Source organism: Grammomys surdaster, unplaced genomic scaffold, assembly GCF_004785775.1.
Source record: "Grammomys surdaster isolate TR1022 unplaced genomic scaffold, NIH_TR_1.0 227, whole genome shotgun sequence".
In the NCBI taxonomy this organism is placed as follows: Eukaryota; Metazoa; Chordata; class Mammalia; order Rodentia; family Muridae; genus Grammomys; species Grammomys surdaster.
The window spans coordinates 565,940-580,589 of record NW_021604672.1 but is presented as its reverse complement, the minus strand read 5'-3'; the positions used below and the strand labels follow the sequence as shown (position 1 = coordinate 580,589).

At 43.3% G+C, this 14,650-nt stretch overlaps 1 protein-coding gene across 3 annotated transcripts in view; it reads right to left on the bottom strand.

Moving 5' to 3' along the window:
• Positions 1–231: 231 nt before the first annotated feature.
• Ltbp1 (latent transforming growth factor beta binding protein 1) overlaps positions 232–14,650 on the bottom strand; it is a 379,032-nt gene continuing 364,613 nt past the window's right edge. For all 3 annotated transcript variants that reach the window (XM_028773421.1, XM_028773422.1, XM_028773423.1), the window contains 3 exons: positions 8,166–8,288; positions 2,849–2,998; positions 232–1,640 (listed from right to left, as the gene is read on the bottom strand). In XM_028773421.1, coding sequence (XP_028629254.1) covers positions 1,459–1,640; positions 2,849–2,998; positions 8,166–8,288 — 455 coding nt within the window. In that variant the 3' untranslated portion in view covers positions 232–1,458. The remainder of the gene's footprint in view (positions 1,641–2,848; positions 2,999–8,165; positions 8,289–14,650) is intronic.

Sequence of the window (14,650 nt, the reverse complement as noted above, 5' to 3'; positions counted from 1 at the left end):
ATTGCAGACATTAGAAGGCAAAGGCCTCTTAAGAAAGTATTCACTGGGAGAATTTTCTATGGGGTCTGCTGAGGCACAATTTGTTTATCCTGTGAAGCAGCTATCGTTGCTAGGAGTGGTTCATAAGAGAGCAGGGGCTGGGACTTTGAAAGATCTTGTTTGTTTATTATTCCTGTTATACAAGTCTGTATTGGTTGTCTGAAAAGGCCATAAGAAAGTATCATAGGCAGGTGGTTTGACAACAGAAGTTTATTTTCTCATAATTCTGGACTAGGGATCAAGATCTGTGGCAGGGTTGACGTCCCTCTGAGGCCTCACTCTTTTGTAAGATGGTTGCCTTCCAGCCCTCTTCAAGTGACCTTTCCTTTGCACGTGTCCTTTAGTCCTTGTCACCTAAGGACACCTGTAGTCTTGGATAACAGTTTACTCCTCTGGTCTCCTGTAACTTTGATTTCCTCCATAGAGATCTTGTCTCCAAAGAGAGTCCATGCATCCTAAAGCTTGGGGATTCAGCACTTCACCGTGGAACTTAAGAGGGAAATTAGCAACCTGTAACAGTAGCTAACCAGTCCTAACTTACAGAAGCCTAACACAATGGAGGATCACTGGCTACGAAATAAGAGCTGGGGGTGGGGTGGGGAGCTATTATGGGGAAGTGGACAACTTCTTCCACACTCAGGTTTTTTTCTACAAAAATGGTGATTTTTATTTTTTTAATAACATACAATGGTAAATATTTGGGGGGATGTTCAGGTTTTGAAATTTTTCTGGGTTGACTTTACACACCACAATACTAATAAACACTAAGAAGCTCTTCCATTTCCGTCCAAGTAAGGGATCCAATTGACAGGCAATCTGATAATACATTGAAAATAAAGGTGTTTCCCTGCCCCCTCCAAATGTATATAAAAGTTTAACAATCACTGCCTGCTCCACAGGACAGACAATTTGTTTTTCAAAGTCTCCGGACCAAGGAACAGCACAACCCTGTGTCATAGTACTTATAATACAGTTTAACAATATTTTTTCAAAGGTGTTCGCACTTGAGATTATCGCTGAAGAAAAATGGTAGCTGAGGATCTGCACAGCAAAAATAAGAATCATATAAAACATTTCCACCACTATTTAAAAGCCAAATTTAAGCAATAGTAAAAAAAAATCAAAACAAGATAATAATACAACCTCTGTTTAAAATGACAGCCATGTCCTGCCTCTTTTCCAATGAATTTTACATATGAACAGACTATATATACTGGGTTTTTGAAGAAATGTCCATTTGGTCTGTCGCACCTCGCAGGTTCCTGCTCCATCCGCTCACTGTCTTTGGGGGTTCACTCAACTCCAGTTTGTTTCCGTCTTTGCCAACGTTCTGGTTAGGTGCAGTGTCTCAAGCACACATCTCTCCCTTTTCCTTTACACAGTGCAGAGTATATGGGCATAGGTTACGTAGCTTCTCCTTTACTCCAGGTCACTGTCTTTGTCTAAATTCAAAGCGGTGTTCAGTGGGGTACAGTAGTTGGGCTTGTCAGATGGTATGAAGCCTGGCAGACACAAGCACTTGTAGGAGCCTTCTGTGTTAATGCACTTGGCGTTCTTGCAGAGAGACATCCGATTATTCAGCTCGCTGCATTCATTTACATCTGCAATAAACCAAACCACAGTCTTTAATGTTATGACACTAACACTTAGGTGCCATCCTGGGTGCTGTCCACAGTTCTGGCCACGTAAACCAGACAGTTCCCTCATTTTTATCTGTCTCAATATGTAAAATTAGCCTTTATACATATTAAAATAGGTGATCAGGGAGAGTCTAGAATTGTCCTGTTCTTTAATATAATGTCAAATTTGTTGGCTTGATATGTAATATATCCAAGCTACAGTGTGAATGGAGATTTTTTAAGATTTTATCTAAAATAACTGCTAGGGAAGCTGTTTATTTTCTAGTTGCCTTCAGTTTTTTATATTTGTCTCACACAACTCAGGGAAGCCATTACCAAATTGTCAAAATTTAAATTTGAAAGTCAAAATAACTACTTGAGACATTCTGGTCTTTTAGGGGGTGGGGCTGGAGGTAGAGCTTCCTTCACGGTACAGTTCTTGACTAGCAGACACAAAGCCCTGGGGTTCAGTCTCTAACTGTGATGAAAATACAACACTAAGGCTTCTTATATGGAGTGTGTACTGGCTGGCTGGTATTGTGTCAACTTGACACAAGCTGGAGTTATCACAGAGAAAGGAGCTTCAGTTGAGAAAACACCTCCATGAAATCCAGCTATAAGACATTTTCTCAATTAGAAATCAGAGGAGGAGGGCCGATTGTGGGTGGTACCATCCCTGGGCTGGTAGTCTTGGGTTCTATAAGAAAGCAAGCTGAGCACGGCAGGGGAAGCAAGCCAGTAAGTAACATCCCTCCATGGCCTCTGCATCAGCTCCTGCTTCCTGACCTGCTTGAGTTCCAGTCATGACTTCCTTTGGTGATGAACAGCAATGTGGAAGTGTAAGCTGAATAAACCCTTTCCTCCCCAACTTGCTTTTTGGTCATGATGTTTGTGCAGGAATAGAAACCTTGATTAAAACAGAGTGATAACTATGAGATTTAGCTCTCAGAAAAGAAATACAGACTACACCACTGACTGCCTTAACAGGGATAGGTTTGTGTGTGTGTGTGTGTGTGTGTGTGTGTATATATAGACATGAAGCATTATTACACTTAATGCGTATTTCTAGACCTTTTTTCATCTTCCCAAACCACAACCCCATCCATCTATCTGACATATACTCAGCTGACCAGAGCTGGTCACAGGGGACGCCAGGGAAAGGGTCTCTCAACGGATATTCTCATTCTTACCGACACAGGTCATCTTGGCCATATCCAGATGATAGCCATCAAAGCAATCACAAGTGTAACCTTCCTGGACCCTCACACAGCGGCCGTTTTCACAGCCATTGAGGATGCCACATTCCTCAGCCTGTAGCTCCTCAAAGCTGTTTAGAAAGCCTACAAAGGCAAAAGCAGAAGCCAGGTTAGAAGTGTTTGCCATCCTACCCTACTGAAAACCGAACTATTATTATTATTTAAGATCTGTTTTATTTTATATATCTGTTTTAGATACTTTAACATTAGCCTTAGAATTTGCTATCAAGTATACCTGTACCTAGTGTTAAGTATAAAAAAATGCAACTTTTTAAATATGAACCAGCCCACTCTTTCCATTCCAATGGTTTATACTAAAACCGCATTACATGAGAAAACTAGTACAGGTTTGAGTTGAGAAAACAATGAAACTTTTTGAACATTTTTACATGAATTTCCAGCAGGGCAGATGTCAGAAAGCCTTCTGGGATCGGAACAGTGGACTTCCTGACCAGGATTCCGTAGACATTTTCTAAGAGGGGCTCCCAGGTTTGAGGATGTGCAGTGGGAGTTGTAGAAACAAGAGCTAGACTGGCTGTGCCCTGTGGGGTCTGTTTACTCTGGCTTCCCAGGGAGCCTTCCACAGGAGCCCAAAGGATAACGGCTGTGGAAGTGATTCCAAACATCTTGATAAATGGGAAGGTACATCAGACTTGTGTACAGAATAAAGGACGAAACAAAGAAGCTCTTGCTTGCCTCTTTCTTATAGTTTAGACACTAGCTCTGAAGTCATTTGAGACGTCTAGAGTTTTAACAATATAAAAACCATGTGGCCAGCCACGAAAGTGTTGTGTTATCTTCCTAGAGAGGGAAGTTGTAAATATAAATACATAATGCCCTAAAGTACACTGTTACAGGTTATCCTCTCTCCACGAAGGGGAATTATGGGGCCTCTGAGATAATTCCCCAACAGAACTGCAGAGGGCAGCAAAATATTGTTGCTATGCAGGGCCAGGAGGTCTTAATTTGCATATGAGCCCACTACAACACCCACTTTAAAAAATGAACACATCCATGAGGTCCCCTTCCCAAAGTTTAAAGAGGGAAAGAAACAGGCCATCAAGAAATAGCAGACACATAAAGCTGATTTGAGAGATACAGATGGGAAATGAAATCAAAGTGTTTTCAGATCCAGCGTATCACAGCAAAATGATTTCAACTTCATAATTAGCAAGATTACAATTTATTACAGGAATTGACAACTGGAACTCAAGACCTCTTTAAAACACTTCTGGATTTTTTTTCTGGGTGCAGCCTCTCAGAAGGTACTATGCTAGACTCCTATTGCAAGCATAACAGAATATCATTGACGTTGCTTGCCCATGGGATAGATCTCAAATTGGACCGGTTACTGGTTGGCCTTTTCCTCAGTCTCTGCTCCATCTTTGTCCCTGCATTTCTTTTAGACAGGACAAATTTTGGGTGGAAAGTTTTGTGAGTGGGTTGTATCCTTATCCCTCCACTGGGAGTCTTGCCTAGCTAGAGGAGGTGGCCTCTTCTGATATCCCCACTGTTATGTATCTCAGCTAAGGTCCCCCAAATTGATTCCTAGGAGCCTCTTCCAACCAAGGAATCCCTAGGAAGTGTCAAAGACAGTTCTGGATTCTAAACCTGGTAGGCAGCACCTGCTCCAAATCTGACATGGTACCTGTTTATGTAAATGAACACAATTACATTCAGTAGCTGCCGTAATCCCCTGTGGCTATTTCTGTGATACCATGGCAGAGTTGAGTAGCTACAACAGAGACCATGAGGCCTGCAAAGTCAAAAATATCACCATATCTAGCTGTAGTTGGTTGGCCTGATGCTGTTTGTATTCTAATGCTAATATAATGGTTCCACAAGACTGGTTGACCCAGAAAGGCTGCACCAAGGCACAAAGTGACCTTGCCCTAAAGCTATTCTTGATTGGTAAATAAAGATGTCAACAGGCAATAGCTAGGCAGAAGAGACATAGGTGAGGGTTGGGTTTCCTGGGCTTGGAGTTGGAGGAGGACCACAAGGAAAAGAAGGCACAGGAGGAAAAAGGAGAGGCCTCCATGGGTTAGGTGAGCCATAAAACATGGCCCTAAGGGCTGGTCAATTGGAGTTAAGAGCAGCTCAGATGAAACAGTAAGTTATAACTCAGGATTATCAATAGGAAAGCAAATTCTAATAGCAGAGAGGGTAGGTATTTACCCAGCTCTCGTGCTGTTTAAGGCTTATTGTAAATATGAAGGCTGTGTGTGTCTTTTATCCAAGAACTAAAGGGTCAAAGGCAGCGGGGTAGAAACCCCAGGGAGGGATTAAATAATTTCTACAACTAGCCTTTGCAGAAAACTTAGGGTGATCTCTGCACTAATGAATTCCAGTTTGGGAAATACTGTTCAAACTGAAGGTAACAAAGACCACAAACCATGAAGTGATGAGGACTCTCACTTAGACTCTCTTTCATCACTGGCCACTCAGTGTGGTCCCTTAATGCAGCAGGGCCAGAAGCCCTTGCTAACAGTCAGAGAGTAGGCAGGCCTTCAAAGAAGTTTCTACCATGTAGGCTGTTTAAAGACCTTTATGGAATCAAATCCAGAGATCAAAACCCACATGACAACTCTCTATGTTGCTAATAGGAGCCTAGTGTGACACCAACATGTGTGATGACATTTGTGAATTGAAAGGAGCTTCAGAGTCATGTTGGCACTGAGGAGAATTTGAGGAGACTTCATCATGGAAAGTTGTAGAATGTGAACTGTCACTCAGCAGAGGCTACCCATGAGCTGTGCGGAGTCAGGGTTGCTTAGAGCGTTAGCTACTATTTCTGGATTTGTGGGCTTTCTTTGGATCTTGATATTTCTCCCCTGTTTTTATTTACGGAGAAGGTTTACTGATCTATAACCACTGTAATGTGATGTGACCACAATCCTGGGGTTGTGGATGTATTCAGGCCCATTTCATGAAGGGTTTCAGGGTCATGTCTTGTTGGTAAAAAGCAAGTCTACCAAGCACAGGTGTTAGGAATGGGACAGTAGTTATCCTTGGGACAACCTGGGAAAGGACAGCAGGAACCTTCTAAAACTGTATTATACTTGACCTTGGAGAGGAATCATAATTACGTGATAGCCAACCTCACTGGAATGGCAGAAATATGGCATTCATAATTCTGCTGGATGATCAGAACACAGGAACCTTTGCAGGAGTTAAGGATGTGTCACCTCAGATTGCTTCAACTGGCCTACTGACTCTGTCAAGCCGAAGTCACTTGAGAAACCTTTACATCTGAACATGCTACCCAGCTTCAATTGTCCTAGTCCTACCAATCGGAAAAAATTCTCCAGGGATCGAAGTCTGTCAGGGACAGAACAGAAGGCCTTCACAAACTCAAGCTGGAAAACAGCCTTGGACAGGGAGGCTTGTAGCAGGGGTGGCAGCAAACCCGAGTGATCAGATTCTTGGAAGTAACTCTTACCTTGCAGTAACTTCCTGCCACTTCTCCTCTCCCCACCCATAAGTCTCTCATGGGGTCAACAGAACTTACTATCTATCCTATCATAATATTAGATACTCTGTGTCCTCACTTATTCACAAATTTATTGTTCAGCGTCTAAAAGCCTCAAAGCAGTATGTACTGGCCACTTGTTTAAACTTCATTCTTGTGCTGTGAACTCTCCAAGTATGTGGGAATGTAATTAAATTTTGTACTTTCTTCCTCATTCATCAGCATTTGTATTATTGAAGTCTTAGATCCAACCAAAGAGCTGAAAGAAGAACAGAGGATGAAAGGAGTATCTGCCCTCCCTAAATATAAGGGAAGAAGGGAAGTCCCTTTGACTCAGTGGAAATAAACCCCAATACAACTGTTTGGTTTCAGACCCCAGGATGGGGGACTGAGGTGCATATTTTACATATTAAAACAGACCTGATCTCTAGGTTCTCCCAGCATCCCTCAGTCCTTGGCATACCCTGCTGCCAACCTTGAACTTTCCAGCCCAGAGGCTGGGCTGCCCTTCTGCCCATCCCTAGGGACTCTTTCCTATATAATCCAGACATTTTGAGCACTTGTTCTCTCTCTGTCTCTGTCTCTCTGTCTCTCTCTTTCTCTCTCTCTTCTCCCCTTCTCTCTTTCTTTTCTCCCTCCAGCCCATGGCATTTCCCTGGCCTAAATCCTTGGGGCCAGGGAACGCTCCTGAGAGCAGCTTCCCAATAAACCTGCCTTTAATCTAATCTAATCTGCCTTGAATTGGCTCATTTCACCAGTGTCGGAGAAATAACCTATCAGATGGTGTCGAAACCAAACAACTACAAATTTCTGGGTGCTGCTCCAAGGCTACTACCAAATGGTGGCCTCTGGAAACAGATGACAGGGCCTGGAAGCAAAAAAGACTCCATAATATTTTGTAACTCTATGCAACTCTAAAATCTTAGTCTCAGAGTCCATGATCCCATGAGGCTCCAGTGTGTGGAGATGTGGTACAGCTGCTTGAGAGGGGCACATCCCATGTGAGAGGAGAACAGTCCCTGAATTAGCTTTTTCTCTTGCTATTACTCTGTAGCCTAGACCCCAGCCATCCGGCTGCCATCTTTCATTCTGAACTGCTGTGTTTTCAAACCTCACTCTTCCCTATTTAAAAGCACAGATGTCTCTCCTGTGGAAACAGAGTTTCTGTGTGTGGTTTCCTCACACAGGACCCTCTGTCCACAGGCTGTGGGGAATTTCCTTTCTAGAGGGGGCATTATTTTCACTCTTGCCTACCCCATGAAAGCTCTACTCACAAATCCAGAAAAATCTGGCACCCATCACTTATTACTTAATAAATCCCCTCACAAGTGGATTCTAAAAATCCATGTCTGACCAAGAAGGTATTATTTTTTGACCACCCACTCTAAAATAGTTGTAAAGATCAGCTTGGTGTGCTGAACATTTGTCATCTTGTAGGGAAATGGAACTAGACCATGACTTAATATGAAAAGATATGGTTGAGCTGTAGCAATTATAACAATAAGATCATTTTCATTACATTATAGGAAAACAAATATAATAGTCCATTATGCAATACTAATCTTAAAATCTGGTGATTCTCAGCCAGATCAGCAAGCTATATAACCCAAAGAGATTATAAAACCAGCCTGCTGGGTCAGCCCAGATATTCTGAGGGGAAGGTTTAGACTAAGACCCACAGATCTGCACTGAGAACAATTTCCCACAGATCATATTTTGAAAACACTGAGTAATCTTGATCCATAGCTTAACTTAACATGACTGAATGAGTGTACTTACGATCCTGAATGAAGTAAGGGTCTGTTTCTGGGCCATACTGTTCACTGAAGTCCACCAATGCATCCCGTCCATATGGCCGTCGCCTCCCTGTCACAGGGATGTTGCACAGCTGGGCATAGTCATCTGAGAAGGAAAGGACACTCTTGGGTTACATTAGACATGCACACATCTCAGAGCAGTGATCGGGGTACCACACATACAATACAGAAGCATCTTGAATATGCCTGGGTATTCCTCTATGGGAGATGGGCACATGCAGACAGTAAATACTTAGATAGAGCATAAAGAAGGTTTTCAAACAATGACTTAAAAGAGCTGACAATTTGCAAAACCATTTGTAAATACACACACACACACACACACACACACACACACACACACACACGATGGGGTGGGGGGAGAAACGACATGCCATCTTAGAATACATCAGGCTTCCTGGAAGAGTAGCTTTATCCAACGCTAATATGTATTATCATTAAAATATAAGAAGTAAGTAGTAAGAGAAAAGATCACGTCCATAGGAACAGGAAAAATGGATCACTGTCGTTCATAACATGATATAGCAGCATCTGTGAATTCTCAGCTTGAATCCAGCAGCTGCTCCTCTAACTGTCTAACACTGTGGAATTCTCCCGGCCCCATGAACTGAATCACAGCATGATGGCCATCAAGCAAGGATGAGTGGTAGTAGTGGTAACACAGCAATAAAAAACTAATGACCACACACCACTTGCTCTGCTGAATTAAATGTTGTAAGCATTTAATCAATACCCAATTCACTAAAGCATTTGCCACTCTGAGAGATTTTGCTATCACCCCCATTTTACCGATGCAGATACAAAAGCAGAAAGGTCACATCTCAGCTGGTACCCAGCAACTCCAGATCTAAAGTCCATGAGCAGGCTACAGAGCTCTCTTCAAGAGTGCTGTCTCCTGCAGCTCTTCTGGAACACTGGGCTTATTTGCTCTTCACCTCCAGCTGCCACTTTCGGTAGCCACATCCCCCCTTCCAAGCCCAGAATGGTTGGATTCCTAACCTCTACTCCCCAACCGAGCCTTGGGATCTTGGTTCTTAACTCTGCCACTCCCCAACTCTCAGGGGTTAGGTCTGTTGCTATGTATTGTAATGCTAAATTCTGTATGGGGGTCTCACATTTAAAAACCTTTGTTCTGCAAACCTTGTTCCTTAATTTAGAACTATTAGTTAAATAAAAAATGGTCTGACAACTACTGGGGGTAACCCCTAATCTACTTTTGTATCTGCTGGCCTGGCTAACTCCCCAGTGGTGTTCCCCAAATACTTGCTGTTTCTCCTGGTCATGTGCTCATGGTCCATGTCCTCTCCTGGAGCCTTCTCTGTCCACTCAACCAACTCAAATCCCACCTACCTCTAATCCACCCAGTAATTGGCTGTAGCTGCCGTTGACCTGCATTCCATGATCTCAGACTCTTTCCTACACTTAATAGCTATTGTTTGGGAAGTCTAGAGAGAAATGCTTCATGGGCTGAATGTATGAATTACAGAGAATGTATTCTCCAGGTATAGCTGTTGGTGAAAAGTCTGTTTCCTAGAGGTCACCTTCTCTGCCAGGATGACTTAGAGGGAGCCAGGTACTAGGCTCCCCAGCTGGGTAGACAATCTCACCACCCAAGGCAACATTTACCCAAGGGTTTCCAATTTGTTTCCTCCTATAAACAACTGAAGAACAACACTGTCTGGCAGGATGGCTCTGCTATTAAAGGCGCTTTCCACCAAGCCTGAGGACCTAAGTTAAATACTGGGACCCACATGATAGAAGGAGAGAACTGACTCCTGCAAGTTATCCTCAGACTCCCAAAAATGTGCACTGTAGCTCACATCCACTCACACTTTCACAAAATAAATAACTCTAAGGAAATAGCCAGTGTGACCTGTAAAGGCTTGCTTTCATCCCTGGATGGAGAGTAAAGAGGCAAAGCCCACACACTCTGAGAATAGCGCCAGAGAAGACAGTAAGGCCAGAACACACTGAGCCATAGGATAGGGCAGGAATCCCATTGCTCCCAACCTCTCTCCTCATGTACACGCTAGAAACAACATCCAGACCCCAGACATCCCCAACACTTTGCATGAAGTCAGTCTGTGAGATGAAATATTAATTTCATTCAGCCAATAATAGAATCCAGAACAAAACTCATGACTGAAAAACAAAGAACAAACAAAACAAACAAACAAAGAAACAAACAAAAACACCCCAGTTTTAAATAGAGCATGAACCATCAGTTCTGCATTATTAACACTGGGAAAGCATGAAGGGCTTCCCTTTGAGACCAGAATTGTTAAAAAGTTTTAAGAGCTGAGGTCATCTCTCCTGATTTTCTAAATTTATATATATTTGCTGTACATCTCAAAGGGAGGACATCTTTCAATATTTTATAGCCAAACCACAGTGTCATTAAGAGTAGATATTAAAAATAAATCAATTCATATACTCAGTTTGGAAGACATAACCCAGAGATGGCTGAGTATTCTCCTCTGGGACGCCTGTCAGCTGTATGGGAGCCCTACTGAGACTTGAGGTCAAAGGATGCCAAGTGACACAGAAAGGGCCTGGCCAGTGTTGTTTGGCTTAAAGTCTGGGCTCTTCTCCACAAAACAGTGAGGTGACTGCCTGTTGCAAGCATTCACCTTCTATCAAGGTTAAAAGAGAGACCTCAGGTGGGAGTGAAAAGGACGAGAGATAAGTGTCCAGAAACAGCTGCCTGGGAGCTGTACTTGAACTGCAGCTATGCAGATGTATATGAATTACGTTATGGGAAAAAAGATATTTTGGATTAATTTTAAAGACCTAATCAATGGTACAGACAAATGAAAATAAATATTGCCAGACACTGCTAAGTGGTTCCTAAAGAAGCTTTGAGACTTGATCGAGGCTGCAGAGAAGGCAGCAGAGACAGACAGAGATGGGTAGCTTTAAGACCTACCTCATCTTTTCCTTCCCTTCTCTGTCATGCTTTGCCACTCAGGATTCTAGACTCTACTGCCCTTGTAACTCACTGTTTCAAATGTGTTGCGTGCTAAGCTTTAAAACAGTTCTGGTTAGATGTCAAAATAGCAGTTCTGTGTCACCTGCTCTGTCATGTAGCTGAAGAGGTGTGCCTGTGATCAACACAAGGGCATGGTTATCTCTCTGGGGACAAGAACAGGTCTGTCCTAGTCCATGGATGCTGTGCCTCCCATCCTCCCATCTTCCACATCATCTCTGACTCTTGGCCAGGGTCTTGTGGGGAGATGGGAAGAACGTGGGCTTTGGAGGCAGAAGTCCATGCTGGAGTCTTGATTGTGTTGTTTACTTTCCTGTTTAGCAATGTTGGGCAAGTCTCAGTTTCTACATCTGTCACGTAGGAGTTATTCTTTTTTAAAAAAATCTCCGTTTACTTTTATTGTATGAATGTTTTGCTTGCCTGTATGTCTGCTTGCCATGTGTGTGCCGAGTCCCCGTGGAGGTCAGAAGAGGTAATCAGATCCCCTGGAACAGGAGTTACAGGCAGCTATGAGACACTGTATGGATGCCGGGAATCAAACCTGGGTTCTCTGCAAGAGTAGCCAGTGCTCTTAACCTCTGAGCCATCTCTCTAGCCCCTCCACAGGGGTAATTCTTACCTCATCTTCACATGCTAATGGCCTACGAAAAGTGAAGTGATGTTATAGATTTTCTCATAACATTTGAAGCTCCAAGATTATGGAAGTTATTCTTTTCTTTCTCTTAAGAGAAACCCAGAAGTCTTCATGGAAGATCTCGATATTTGAAGTATTGAAAGTGATCATATAATGTCTGAACTGAAGGTGCGCCATGGGCAGAAAGGACTTCAGTCAATCAGGGAAGATGGAAGAGAAAATCAGGCATTTCTGATTCCCTTTTTAAGATTTAAGATTATTTATATAGATGGAAGAAACTGGATAGAGAAAAAAAAGTTCATGAACATTCTCCAACAAGGCACATAACTGTCAATTGCCTTGGCAAATGTGCTTATGTGTGATAAATTACGAACGACAGTACTTTATTTCTGAATCGCTGGTTTTACCATGTAATCCTGGCTGCCTTGCAACTCACAGTGTAGACCAGGCCGACCGCATACTTCCAGAGATCCACTTGCCTCTGCCTCCCAAGGCTGGACTCAAAGGTGTGCACCACCACATTCTACATCAATAGCACAGGCATCAATAGCAGGCTAACAAAGCTCCAACTCTAGAGAAAGGATGTTATCCAACAAAACGTGACATCTTTTCACGGTGTACAAGGGATGGCTCAGAACATTACAATGAGGTGTGGGTAAGGTGTCTTCCTCAGAATGTGAGGAGGAGCAATCTCTAGCATGTTCTGGCCTCTGTGTATCCCAAGCCCTGAGAGAAACCCACTCTAGCTTAGAAGTGCTTGGCTGTGGTTAGCCCTAGGTCTGGTTAAATGTCAGAGTCTACCTTAGGGGACATCAGTGAATCAGGGATGGCTGCAATACAGAGGCCAAGAATAGCAGATCTCAGAACTGTTTCCATAGCATCCCAGGAGAAGCCCCAGGAACCTTGGCTGCCTCTTCCTCCAGCTCACCATGAACACAAGCACAGCATACTTTGTCCTTAAAATGTCTTTGCTTTCCAAAGTTTCCTCTTCTTGTGCACATCAATGACAGTCAATCATCTAGTTGGTAGGAGCTAGGTGCAGCTAGAGACAGCTGAGCAGATCCCCAGAGCCCTCCTTTCAGAAACCCCCAGTGAATGCTCCCATCTGTGGATCTAGCCAAACACAAATGTGAAACGAATAGCTAATAGAAATAGTAACACCTTGATGGCTGTCCCCTACCCATGGCATTCCCCACCTCCCCAGCACAAATGCACAGCTCTAGATCAAAGCTATGATGGGGACACATGCGGTGGCATGGGCCACCACCACTAACTGCTCTAAACAGATCCAGGCCATTGATCACACTAATTTTCCTGGCATGGCAGATTCACACAGCAGATGGTCCTGCTTTGATTTCTACTTTAAATGAAAACAAAATTTTAAAAATTACCCCCTGGAGCCCGTGGGTCTGGGACCCCTGCTGTCAGAAGCAATGGGAAGCACATTAGTACATCCTGGCAGGAAATCTCTGTTTTTCATGACAGACACATCTGTGGGGCTGGTCTGGACAGTCACATGTCACTGTGCCACTCTGGCATAGGAGAAACCAGGAGGTGCAGTTTTTGTTGTCTGAGGCAGACTAAATTCATCTTTTAGACATGAAGCAGAGGCTGGGCTTGGGTTTTCACATGGTAGAGCAATGAAATGTAAACTGTGTCTATATAGGACGATCAAGGTCTTCTGTAGTACGCGTAGGGGTCACATTTCATTCAGATTTCTCTACCAGGTGTTTTTTTTTTCCCTATAGGTTTAAACAGGCACCATTAACTGATGATGTGTAGGGGCGGGGGAGGAGGGACTTGAGCATTTGCCACAGTGACTGCTCAGCCGACAGTTGAATGGAAACTCATCCTTAACTGAAATGGGCAAAGCTATTTCCTTCTTTAGACCGTGGTGATGAAAGAAGGGGACAGAAAGGCTTTAGTAGGACTACTTAGGTAGTACTTAAGTAAGACTTAGAAGATCTGCACTGCATTGCACGTCTGTGTTTTTCAGAAAATAATCTCTCGCCCAGAGTAGAGCAGACAGACAGTCAGCTTTCTTCCAGGAAGTCAAAAAGTATGGAACTGTGAGAGGAATTTAGACTCACACACATCACACACAGATACACAGAACAACAACTGCACACATGACATACACAGGCACACATACACACCACATAATCAGATTAATACACATACCATGCACGGCATACACACACAAAAATACACCATACAACAACCAGACATATAACACATCCACAACATACCACAAATAAGGCACAACACACACACACACCACATATACAACATATACACACATACACACACATACACACACACCCTGAATAAAAGTGTATTGAGCCAAGAGTCAACAGGCTCAATACACCTTGGGTTCTTGTCTTTATTTCTTCTCTTTTTAGCTCCTGGTCTGGACCTGTTTCCTCAAACTTAAGTTCCTCCATCTCTGGACCAAGATTTGTGCTACTCTTTGTTAAGCTGCATCAAAAGTGATTCATTTGTTGCTTCTTTAATTTATGCAATCACAGCCTGAGGACAGCATGAACTTTGTGAAAATCAGATGAACAGGGTGGTGTTTAGGAGCAAGGAAGGGAAGGCAAAATAAGAAACTTTGCATCTCACTCCATATGAGAGCAGCACACAAAGAGCACACACTCTCCGGGGGTCAGGGTAGGAGTACTGTTGACAGAAAACAGCTTATGACTTGGGCGTGAGGACACATGTCTGTAAGCCCAACACTCTAGAGGCAGAGGCAAGAGGATCAGTAGCTCTAGGCCACCCTGGGCTCAACACCAACCCCAAAACCAAACCAACCAAACTGGGCTCA